Source organism: Scyliorhinus torazame, chromosome 22 (assembly GCF_047496885.1).
Source record: "Scyliorhinus torazame isolate Kashiwa2021f chromosome 22, sScyTor2.1, whole genome shotgun sequence".
NCBI classification, from domain to species: domain Eukaryota; kingdom Metazoa; phylum Chordata; class Chondrichthyes; order Carcharhiniformes; family Scyliorhinidae; genus Scyliorhinus; species Scyliorhinus torazame.
Window position 1 is genome coordinate 22,133,458 of NC_092728.1, and position 12,505 is coordinate 22,145,962.

Sequence of the window (12,505 nt, forward strand, 5' to 3'; positions counted from 1 at the left end):
GTTGAGGCTAGGGCTGGATGTTTAAATACTCTAGGTCAAGTAGGCATAAGGAAGGGGAGGTTTTGGGTATTCTAAAAGGCATTAAGGTGGACAAGTCCCCAGGTCCGGGTGGGATCTATCCCAGGTTACTGAGGGAAGCGAGGGAAGAAATCGCTGGGGCTTTAACAGATATCTTTGCAGCATCCTTGAGCACGGGTGAGGTCCCGGAGGACTGGAGAATTCCTAATGTTGTCCCTTTGTTTAAGAAGGGTAGCAGGGATTATCCAGGGAATTATAGACCTATAAGCTTGACGTCAGTGGTAGGCAAACTGTTGGAGAAGATACTGAGGGATAGGATCTATTCACATTTGGAAGAAAATAGACTTATCAGTGATAGGCAGCATGGTTTTGTGCAGGGAAGGTCATGTCTTACAAAACTAATAGAACTCTTTGAGGAAGTGACAAAGTTAATTGATGAGGGAAGGGCTGTAGATGTCATATACATGGACTTCAGTAAGGCGTTTGATAAAGTTTCCCATGGCAGGTTGATGGAAAAAGTGAAGTTGTATTGGGTTCAGGGTGTACTTGCTAGATGGATAAAGAACTGCCTGGGCAACAGGAGACAGAGAGTAGTGGTGGAAGGGAGTGTCTCAAAATGGAGAAAGGTGACTAGTGGTGTTCCACAGGGATCCGTGCTCGGACCACTGTTGTTAGTGATATACATAAATGATCTGGACGAAGGTATAGGCGGTCTGATTAGCAAATTTGCAGATGATACCAAGATTGGTGGAGTTGCAGATAGTGAGGAGGACTGTCAGAGAATACAGCAAAATATAGATAGATTGGAGAGTTGGGCAGAGAAATGACAGATGGAGTTCAATCCAGGCAAATGCGAGGTGATGCATTTTGGAAGATCTAATTCAAGAGCGGACTCTACGGTCAATGGAAGAGTCCTGGGGAAAATTGATGTACAGAGAGATCTGGGAGTTCAGGTCCATTGTACCCTGAAGGTGGCAACGCAGGTCGATAGAGTGGTCAAGAAGGCATACAGCATGCTTGCCTTCGTCGGACGGGGTATTGAGTACAAGAGTCGGCAGGTCATGTTACAGTTGTATAGGACTTTAGTTAGGCCACATTTGGAATACTGCGTGCAATTCTGGTCACCACATTATCAGAAGGATGTGGATGCTTTAGAGAGGGTGCAGAAGAGGTTCACCAGGATGTTGCCTGGTATGGAGGGTGCTAGCTGTGAAGAAAGGTTGAGTAGATTAGGATTATTTTCGTTGGAAAGACAGAGGTTGAGGGGGGACCTGATTGAGGTCTACAAAATTATGAGAGGTATGGACAGGGTGGATAGCAACAAGGTTTTTCCAAGAGTGGGGGTGTCAATTACAAGGGGTCACGATTTCAAGGTGAGAGGGGGAATGTTTAAGGGAGATGTGCGTGGAAAGTTTTTTATGCAGAGGGTGGTGGGTGCCTGGAACGCTTTGCCAGCGGAGGTGGTAGAGGCGGGCACGATAGCATCATTTAAGATGCATCTAGACAGATATATGAACTGGCGGGGAACAGAGGGAAGTCGATCCTTGGAAAATAGGCGACAGGTTTAGATAAAGGATCTGGATCGGCGCAGGCTGGGAGGGCCGAAGGGCCTGTTCCTGTGCTGTAATTTTCTTTGTTCTGGGGATTTCCAGTTGTATAGGGGCACGGGGCAGAGGTGCTGCCGTCCTTGTCCCTCTGCGCTGGTCATTGAACCTTTGGCCATCGTGCTCTGGGCATCGAGAGTACAGTTGGGCTTTGTCAGGGAGATAGGGAGTAAAGGGTTTTGCTGTATGCGGATGATTTGCTGCAAATCCGTAGGAATGTATGGATAAGATAATGGCCATATTGAGGAAGTTTGGTGCTTTCTCGGGAGGCCAACTGAATGTGGCAAAAAGGGCAGTGTTTCTGGTGCACGCCCAGGAGAGGAGTGAAAATTTGAGTGCCCTGCCAATTAGGCTGGCCAACAGCAGCTTTAGATACCTGGGTATTGAGGTGGCCCACGACTGGGCCACAACACGCAAGTGGAATCAGGCTTAGTGGAGGGACTGAAAGGGGATCTGAAGAGGTGGAACGCACTCCTGCTGTCACCAGCGGGGAGTGGTGCAGACCGTCAAGATGAACGTCTTCCCCAGGTTTTTGTTCGTTTTCCAGTGCCTCCCAATATTCCTGCCAAAGGCGTTCTTCCGAAGGGTGCACAGGTTAATTTCGGCATTCGTACGGGTGGCATATAGCGGATTCGGAAATCTGCTACATTACAACTAGGCGACGAATGTGGAGACGGTGCGGCAGCGGTGGGGGAGGCGGGCGGTGGGGTGGCAGAGTGGGTGCAGGTAGAGAAGACAATGCCCCCCCCCCCCTCCTCCCACTCTCCCTGGGTAAGTAGACTGTGAGTCCAGTTGTGGCATCCTCCCTAAAGATGTGGGAGGTTATCCACTTTTGGTAGCAAAAACAAGAATGGCCATAAATTAGGAGAGGGGAATGTGCAACGAGACCTGGATGTCCTCGTACACCAGTCACTGAAGGTAAGCAGGCGGTAAAGAAGGCAAATGGCATGCTGGCCTTCATAGCCAGGGGATTCGAGTACAGGAGCTGGAATGCCTTGATGCAATTATACAGGGCCTTGGCGAGGCCACACCTGGAATTCTGTGCAGTTTTGGTCTCCTTATCTGAGGAAGGATGTTTTTGCTCTAGCGGGAGTGTAGCGAAGGTTTACCGGACTGATTCCTGGGATGGCGGGAGTGACGGATGAGGAGAGATTGAATTGGTTAGGATTGTATTTGCTGGAGTTGAGAATAATGAGGGGGGATCTCATAGAAACCTATAGGACAGGACTGGACAGGGTCGATGCAGGAAGGATGGTCCCGATGGTGGGGGTGTCCAGAACCAGGGGTCACAGTCTGAGGATACGGGGTAGACCATTTCGGACAGAGACGAGGAGACATTTCCTCACCCAGAGAGTGGTCGGCCTGTGGAATTCGTTACCACAGGAAGTAGTTGAGGTCAAAATATTGTATGTTTTCAAGAAGCTGTTAGATACAGCACTCGGGGCGATGGGGATCAAAGGATATGGGGGGGGGGGGGGGGGGAGCAGGATTAAGCTATTGAGTTGGACGATCAGTCATGATCACAATGAATGGCGGAGCAGGCTCGAAGGGCCGAATGGCCTCCTCCTGCACCTATTTTCTGTATCTCGCAGGGGTGGGAGAGTTACAGCAGAGGTATCAGTTGCGGGGGGGGGGGCTCAGCTACAGGAGCATACCTTGGATAGGCTGTTGACACGGACGATTTGGGAGAGTGTAGGATTGCGGACATTTACGGGTGGCTGGTGGACAGAGAATGCGCCAACTAACGAGGTAAATTGGAAGTGGGATGAGCCGGGAATGGAATTGGGTTGGGCGCTTGGAATGAAATTATGCACCGGGTGAATGCAATGCCATCCTGTGCTGGGCAGAACCTGGCACAGTTTAATGTGGTGCATAGGGCCCATATAACGTGGGCCTATGTGAGCAGGTAGAGGACAAATGCGAGATGTAGAAGGGGGGACTGGCAAATCATGTCCGTATGTTTTGGTCATGTCCGAGACTAGTGGGTTTTTGGAGTATGATTTTTGAAGCACTGTTGGGAGATTGTGGGGGCGGCGATGTCGTCGTGCCTGCTGGTGCCGATCTTCGGAGTGTCTGAGCTACTGGAGGGGGGGAGCGGTCTCTGTAAGATGGAAGATATTCCTGTCCCTATCCGAGGACTTGTTTGGTGCCAATGGGTGGGGGTCATGGGGTGGGGGGAAGTGTTAAGGGGAGAAAAAAGGGGAAAATATGTTAAACTATGTGAATTGTGTCATGTTTTTGAAAGATGTTTTCTATACTTGGGTTTGGAATTCAAATATTTTTTCAGAAAAGCACTGACCCTCAGTTTCCACTCTCTGCCAGTGTGGCACTCCCTCAGCACTGACCCTCCGACAGTGCGGCGCTCCCTCAGCACTGACCCTCCGACAGTGCGGCGCTCCCTCAGCACTGACCCTCCGACAGTGCGGCGCTCCCTCAGCACTGACCCTCTGACAATGCGGTGCTCCCTCAGCACTGACCCTCCGACAGATCGGCGCTCCCTCAGCACTGACCCTCCAACAGTGCGGCGCTCCCTCAGCACCGACCCTCCGACAGTGCAGCGCTCCCTCAGCACCGACCCTCCAACAGTGCGGCGCTCCCTCAGTACCGACCCTCCGACAGTGCGACGCTCCCTCAGCACTGACCCTCCGACAATGCGGCGCTCCCTCAGCACTGCCCCTCCGACAGTGCGGCGCTCCCTCAGCACTGACCCTCCGACAGTGCGGTGCTCCCTCAGCACTGACCCTCCGACAGTGCGGCGCTCCCTCAGCACTGACCCTCCGACAGTGCGGCGCTCACTCAGCACCGACCTTCCGACAGTGCGGCGCTCCCTCAGCACCGACCCTCCGACAGTGCAGCGCTCCCTCAGCACCGACCCTCCAACAGTGCGGCGCTCCCTCAGTACCGACCCTCCGACAGAGCGGCGCTCGCTCAGCACCGACCCTCCGACAGTGCGGTGCTCCCTCAGATCTGACCCTCCGACAGTGCGGCGCTCCCTCAGCACTGACCCTCCGACAGTGCGGCACTCCCTCAGCACTGACCCTCCCACAGTGCGGCACGCCCTCAGCACTGACCCTCCGACAGTGCGGCGCTCCCTCAGCACCGACCCTCCGGCACTGCGGCGCTCTCTCAGAACTGACTCTCCGACAGTGTGGCACTCCCTCAGCACTGACCCTCTGGCACTGCGGCGCTCTCTCAGAACCGACCCTCCGACAGTGCGGCGCTCCCTCAGCACTGACCCTCCGGCACTGCGGCGCTCTCTCAGAACCGACCCTCCGACAGTGTGGCACTCATTCAACAACGACCCTCCGGCACTGCGGCGCTCTCTCAGAACCGACCCTCCGACAGTGCGGCACTCCCTCAGCACTGACCCTCCGACAGTGCGGCACTCCCTCAGCACTGACCCTCCGACAGTGCGGCGCTCCCTCAGCACTGACCCTCCGACAGTGCGGCGCTCCCTCAGCACTGACCCTCCGACAGTGCGGCGCTCCCTCAGTAATGGCCCTTCCGACAGTGCAGCGCTCCCTCAGCACTGACCCTCCGACAGTGCGGCGCTCCCTCAGTATTGACCCTCCGACTGTGTGGCGTTCCCTCAGCACTGACTCTCTGACAGTGTGGCGCTCCCTCAGCACTGACCTTCCGACAGTGCGGCGCTCCCTCAGCACTGACCCTCCGTCAGTGCGGCGCTCCCTCAGCACTGACCCTCCGACAGTGCGGCGCTCCCTCAGCACTGACCGTCCGACAGTGCGGCGCTCCCTCAGCACTGACCCGCCGACAGTGCGGCGCTCCCTCAGCACTGACCCCCCGACAATGCGGCGCTCCCTCAGCCCCACCCTCTGCCAGTGCGGCTCTCCCTCAGCCCCACCCTCCGACAGTGCAGCGCCCCCTCAGCCCCACCTTCTGCCACTGCGGCTCTCCCTCAGCCCCACTGTCTTGACAGTGTGGCACTCCCTCAACCCCACCCTCCGACAGTGCAGCGCCCCCTCAGCCCCACCTTCTGCCACTGCGGCTCTCCCTCAGCACCGACTATCCAACAGTTCACCCCCCTCCCCCCCACTGAGCGATGCCCAGTCATCATTTCCCGAGCCGCCTCCTTACCTTTCTCTGGTGGTTCGCCACGCGGTTCCTCTCCTTCATGGCAATGGTCTCCTTCACCACCTGGTTCTGCAGCTGCTGCCGGAGGTCCGTCAGCTGGTCCAGCAGGGCGGCCACCTCATTGGAGGCCATGGTCCGCCGGGCCCTGTCCTGCCACATGATGGCCCTCTCGGTCAGGCACTGGAGGGCCTCGCCCTCCGGCAGCCGGACTGGCAGCTTCTGCAGGGCCACCAGTAACGAGAGAATGATTTCCAGCCTGGGTCTCCGCGAACGCAAGCACAGCGGGCACAAGAACTTGGTGTCCCAGTCCCACCAGGCGGGCGAGTGCTTCTGGTGGCTCAGCTTCGGGCAGCTGGCGCACGTGCTGTGGAAACAGTCCTTGCAGAGCTCACACTGCAGCATCAAGTCGCTCGACGGCTGCCCGCACACACACATACTCGTCTCCTCGCCCTGCTTCTGCTCCGAGGGCGTTTTGGACACGTTCTTCTGTCGCAGGGCGCGGATGCCTTCCCTCTCTTTCTGATCTGCTTCTTTGAAAGCCAGAATCTGTCACGGGGGACAAGACAAAAAGTATTAAAAGAGGGAGAACAGCAAGGGCCGGGGTATCGCAAACACAAGGTACAGGAGGTAGCCATTCAGCCCCTCTCGAGCCTGTTACACAGGAACAGGAGGAGGCCCATTCAGCCCCTCTCGAGCCTGTTACACAGGAACAGGAGGAGGCCCATTCAGCCTCTCAAGCCTGTTACGCAGGAACAGGAGGAGGCCCATTCAGCCCCTCTCGAGCCTATTACACAGGAACAAGAGGAGGCCCATTCAGCCCCTCTCGAGCCTATTACACAGGAACAGGAGGAGGCCCATTCAGCCCCTCTCGAGCCTCTCACCCAGGAACAGGAGGAGGCCATTTAGCCCCTGCTGAAACTCCAATCAGTCACATCACGTCTGATCTGTATTTTCCCTCTTCATGCCTCACTTCCGTAACCCTTAATTTCTCCCAATAACCAACAAAAAACCATCAATCTCGCGGTTTGCAATTTCCAACTGACCCCTGCAGGCTCGACATGGTTATTTGTGGTGGGAGAGTTGCAAATTTCCGTTCGGGTGAGGAAGCGTTTCCTGCCGACGCCCTGGCCCTCATTTTAAGGTTTGGCCCTCACCTTGTTCTGGCCTCGCCCCCTCCACCCACCAGAGTAAACGGTCTCTCCCCAGCGACACTTCGATTCCTATCATAATTTTTAACCTTTGATCAGGACCTCCCCATAATCCTCCAAACTCAAGGCAACACAAGCCCGGTCTGGGCAACCAGCCCGTGTGATTTAACCCTTTCGAAATAGGAGGGACAAAATCTGACTCTCACTATTGATCCCGGATCCCGGATATCCTGCGCCGACAATCCCAGACCGTTAGTATCAGCTTTGTCGATGACGTTCTCCTTCGCCTTCTTCCATTTGCTCCTCCTGATATTTTCTAAACCGGTGTCAGCGCACGGACAGAGCACCTGTAAAGCCGGAATTAAAGATTAGCTCATCATTCAATCGCTCCCTCTACACTGTCCCCATCAAACATTCCCAGGACAGGTACAGCACGGGGTTAGATACAGAGTAAAGCTCCCTCTACACTGTCCCCATCAAACACTCCCAGGACAGGTACAGCACGGGGTTAGATACAGAGTAAAGCTCCCTCTACACTGTCCTCATCAAACACTCCCAGGACAGGTACAGCACGGGGTTAGATACAGAGTAAAGCTCCCTCTACACTGTCCCCATCAAACACTCCCAGGACAGGTACAGCACGGGGTTAGATACAGAGTAAAGCTCCCTCTACACTGTCCCCATCAAACACTCCCAGGACAGGTACAGCACGGGGTTAGATACAGAGTAAAGCTCCCTCTACACTGTCCTCATCAAACACTCCCAGGACAGGTACAGCACGGGGTTAGATACAGAGTAAAGCTCCCTCTACACTGTCCCCATCAAACACTCCCAGGACAGGTACAGCACGGGGTTAGATACAGAGTAAAGCTCCCTCTACACTGTCCCCATCAAACACTCCCAGGACAGGTACAGCACGGGGTTAGATACAGAGTAAAGCTCCCTCTACACTGTCCCCATCAAACACTCCCAGGACAGGTACAGCACGGGGTTAGATACAGAGTAAAGCTCCCTCTACACTGTCCCCATCAAAAACTCCCAGGACAGGTACAGCACGGGGTTAGATACAGAGTAAAGCTCCCTCTACACTGTCCCCATCAAACACTCCCAGGACAGGTACAGCACGGGGTTAGATACAGAGTAAAGCTCCCTCCACACTGTCCCCATCAAACACTCCCAGGACAGGTACAGCACGGGGTTAGATACAGAGCAAAGCTCCCTCTACACTGTCCCCATCAAACACTCCCAGGACAGGTACAGCACGGGGTTATATACAGAGTAAAGCTCCCTCCACACTGTTCCCATCACTCACTGGACAGGTACAGCAGGCGGTTAGATACAGAGTAAAATTCCCTCTATACTCTGGAGCACTTGCCTCTAATAATGTGTAACAGGAGTTCTTCTTCAGAAAGGTCTTGGTCGCTTTTTCTCTCCAGGAGTGTGCAGTTGTCACCTGACTCTCCAGATGAGGTAGTTCTTCCATTCGAACCGGTAAGTCACGACCGACTGCGACCAGTCCCTCCAGGTCATCCAGACATGGATAGTGATCTCCATTCTAGAAAAAAGATGCACTTCAGACTATGTCACTGTGACTTCCAAGTCCCTAATTTCCGAGTCAGAATGCTGTCGTACCCAAATTGCAGGTAGGAACCTCCTCTCCCCCTTCCAGCACTGTGGGAGCGCCGCACTGTAGCAGTGTCAGCACTGAGGGGATGACGCACTGTCGGAGGGTCAGTGCTGAGGGAGCGCCGTACTGTCAGTGGGTCAGTGCTGGGATTGCCGCACTGTCGGAGGGTCGGTACTGAGGGAGCGCTGCACAGTCGGAGGGTCAGTGCTGAGGGAGCGCCGCACAGTCGGAGGGTCAGTGCTGGGGGAGGGCCGCACTGTCGGAGGGTCAGTGCTGAGGGGAGCATCGCACTGTCGGAGGGTCAGTGCTGAGGGAGCACCGCACTGTCGGAGGTTCCGTGCTGAGGGAGCACCGCACTGTCGGAGGGTCAGTGCTGAGGGAGCACCGCACTGTCGGAGGGTCAGCGCTGAGGGAGCGCGGCTTTGTCAGAGGGTCAGTGCTGAGGGAGCGCTGCACTGTCTGAGGGTCAGTGCTGAGGGAGTGCCGTTTTGGCAGAGTGTCAGTGCTGAGGGAGCGCCGCACAGTCGGAGGTTCCGTGCTGAGGGAGGACCTCACAATCGGAGGGTCAGTGCTGAGGGGAGCATCGCACTGTCGGAGGGTCAGTGCTGAGGGGGCACCGCACTGTCGGAGGGTCAGTGCAGAGGGAGCACCGCACTGTCGGAGGGTCAGTGCGGAGGGAGCACCGCACTGTCGGAGGGTCAGCGCTGAGGGAGTACGGCTTTGTCAGAGGGTCAGTGCTGAGGGAGCGCTGCACTGTCTGAGGGTCAGTGCTGAGGGAGCGCCGCACTGTCGGAGGGTCAGTGCTGAGGGAGCACCGCACTGTCGGAGGTTCCGTGCTGAGGGAGCACCGCACTGTCGGAGGGTCAGTGCTGGGGGAGCGCCTCACAGTCGGAGGGTCAGTGCTGAGGGGAGCATCGCACTGCCGGAGGGTCAGTGCTGAGGGGGCACCGCACTGTCGGAGGGTCAGTGCTGAGGGAGCACCGCACTGTCGGAGGGTCAGCACTGAGGGAGTGCGGCTTTGTCAGAGGGTCAGTGCTGAGGGAGCGCTGCACTGTCTGAGGGTCAGTGCTGAGGGAGTGCCGTTTTGGCAGAGTGTCAGTGCTGAGGGAGCACCGCACTGTGGGAGGGTCAGTGCTGAGGGAGCGCCGCACAGTCGGAGGTTCCGTGCTGAGGGAGCACCTCACAGTCGGAGGGTCAGTGCTGAGGGGAGCATCGCACTGTCGGAGGGTCAGTGCTGAGGGGGCACCGCACTGTCGGCGGGTCAGTGAAGAGGGAGCACCGCACTGTCGGAGGGTCAGTGCTGAGGGAGCACCGCACTGTCGGAGGGTCAGCGCTGAGGGAGTCGGCTTTGTCAGAGGGTCAGTGCTGAGGGAGCGCTGCACTGTCTGATGGTCAGTGCTGAGGGAGCGCCGCACTGTCGGAGGGTCAGTGCTGAGGGAGCACCGCACAGTCGGAGGGTCAGTGCTGAGGGGAGCATCGCACTGTCGGAGGGTTAGTGCTGAGGGGAGCATCGCACTGTCGGAGGGTCAGAGCTGAGGGAGCATCGCACTGTCGGAGGGTCCGTGCTGAGGGAGCACTGCACTGTTGGAGGATCAGTGCTGAGGGAGTGCCTCACAGTCGGAGGGTCAGTGCTGAGGGAGCACCGCACTGTCGGAGGTTCAGTGCTGAGGGAGCACCGCACTGTCGGAGGATCAGTGCTGAGGGTGCGCCGCACTGTTGGAGGGTCAGTGCTGAGGGTGCGCCGCACTGTCGGAGTGTCAGTACCGAGTGAGCGCCACAGTATCGGTTGCCCCAGGAGATGTTAAACCAATCCTCTTCTCCCTTCTCATGGGGTTGTGAGTTGGGTACTGGAAAGATGGTGAAGAAGTTTCCAAACTACTCCCCGGTGTCTCGGGGCCAATATTTACTCTTCAACCAACTTCACAAAGGAACAGCTGATCCTAGTTGTTTATCCGATTGCCTGCTTGCGAGACCTTGCTCTGTTCAAATTGCCTGCCGCATCTCCTACACTACAACAGGGAGCACTCTTCAAAACAAAAACCTTTGTTGGCTGTGAGGCCCTTCGGGACGTCCTGAGTTAGTGAAAGGTGTTGGCGAGAGAAGCTAATCCTTTCGCGCTTTACTGGTCCTCTCCTCCCGCTGGACACTGTCCGAGTGGCAATTCCGTCATGTCCGAGGTCAGACATCTTGGAGACTGCGGTGACCTCTCGCCTGACCCCCATCGCCTTTGACCTGTGGCCACTTGATGGATTTTGTTTTGGCCGGAATCAACCGGGCCGGCCAATATGCCTGCACAGGAAGATCCCACCGGCAGCAGACCAGGCGGACGATCGGGCTGTCTGCTCATTGAGACGGGGTTCCCGCAGCCACAGGCGCGGGATCCCGCACCCCATCCTCAAAGCGGGAAGGCGGGGCATCGGGCACAGTATCCCGTCCGAGGCTCGGCACCTCCGACGGTGCGACACAGCATCAGAGCGGACCTCTGCCACTTGGGAACTCTGCAGCCGGGACCCGCCGGTTCCTCACTCAGAAACACTGCCGAGCCACAGCTGATGTACAAAGCGGGGCGCGGTAGGGTACTTGCCTGTATCTCCTCGACGTCCGCAATCCAAGCCCGTGCTTTCGCCAGCGCCTCTTTCAGGGCTAGTATGTTGGGAAGCTCGACGGGGATGTTCTCCGCTTCCTTGATGATAGCTTCCAGCGTAGCCGGCGGGTGTTTCTGCCTGCAGGTTATTCGTTAAAAACAAAACAAAACTAGGTCAATCCAGTATGGACTCAATGCAAGCCTTCGAACGAAGGAAAGACGCATCGCGAGAGCCAACAACCCTGTTGGTCCCAGTTCCAGCAACGCCCCACCGCAGAATCCCCAACATCCTCTAAAAGTACAGAAACTCATGAGAAGGCCCATTCAGCCCCTCTCGAACCTGTTACACAGGAACAGGAGGAGGCCAATTCAGCCCCTCTCGAACCTGTTACACAGGAACAGGTGGAGGCACATTCAGCCCCTCTCGAGCTTGTTACACAGGAACAGGAGGAGGCCCATTCAGCCCCTCTCGAGCCTGTTACACAGGAACAGGAGGGGGCCCATTCAGCCCCTCTCAAGTCTGTTACACAGGAACAGGAGGAGGCCCATTCAGCCCCTCTCGAGCCTGTTACACAGGAACAGGAGGAGGCCCATTCAGCCCCTCTCAAGCCTGTTACACAGGAACAGGAGGAGGCCCATTCAGCCCCTCGAGCCTGTTACACAGGAACAGGAGGCCCATTCAGCCCCTCTCGGGCCTGTTACACAGGAACAGGAGGCGGCCCATTCAGCCCCTCTCGAACCTGTTACACAGGGACAGGAGGGGGCCCATTCAGCCCCTCTCGAACCTGTTACACAGGAACAGGTGGAGGCCCATTCAGCCCCTCTCGAGCCTGTTACACAGGAACAGGAGGAGGCCCATTCAGCCCCTCGAGCCTGTTACACAGGATCAGGAGGAGGCCCATTCAGCCCCTCTCGGGCCTGTTACACAGGAACAGGAGGCGGCCCATTCAGCCCCTCTCGACCCTGTTACACAGGAACAGGAGGAGGCCCATTTAGCCCCTCTCGAACCTGTTGCACAGGAACAGGAGGAGGCCCATTCAGCCCCTCTCGAACCTGTTACACAGGAACAGGAGGAGGCCCATTCAGCCCCTCTCGAACCTGTTACATAGGAACAAGAGGAGGCCCATTCAGCCCCTCTTGAGCCTGTTACACAGGAACAGGAGGAGGCCCATTCAGCCCCTCTCAAATCTGTTACATAGGAACAGGTGGAGGCCCATTCAGCCCCTCTCGAGCTTGTTACACAGAAACAGGAGGAGGCCCATTCAGCCCCTCTCGAGCCTGTTACACAGGAACAGGAGGAGGCCCATTCAGCCCCTCTCGAGCCTGTTACACAGGAACAGGAGGAGGCCCATTCAGCCCCTCTCGAGCCTGTTACACAGGAACAGGAGGAGGCCCATTCAGCCCCTCTCGAGCCTGTTACACAAACAGGAGG

The 12,505-nt window shown here is 56.6% G+C and overlaps 1 protein-coding gene across 1 annotated transcript in view; it reads right to left on the bottom strand.

Annotated features, from left to right (window-relative positions):
• Positions 1-12,505, bottom strand: part of LOC140398957 (lysine-specific demethylase 5C-like) — a 78,676-nt gene that overhangs the window by 34,646 nt on the left and 31,525 nt on the right. Inside the window, exons 9-12 of the mRNA XM_072487957.1 lie at positions 11,074-11,212; positions 8,238-8,417; positions 7,069-7,209; positions 5,718-6,260 (exon numbers count right to left, since the gene is read on the bottom strand). Of these exons, the coding sequence (XP_072344058.1) occupies positions 5,718-6,260; positions 7,069-7,209; positions 8,238-8,417; positions 11,074-11,212 (1,003 nt within the window). The remainder of the gene's footprint in view (positions 1-5,717; positions 6,261-7,068; positions 7,210-8,237; positions 8,418-11,073; positions 11,213-12,505) is intronic.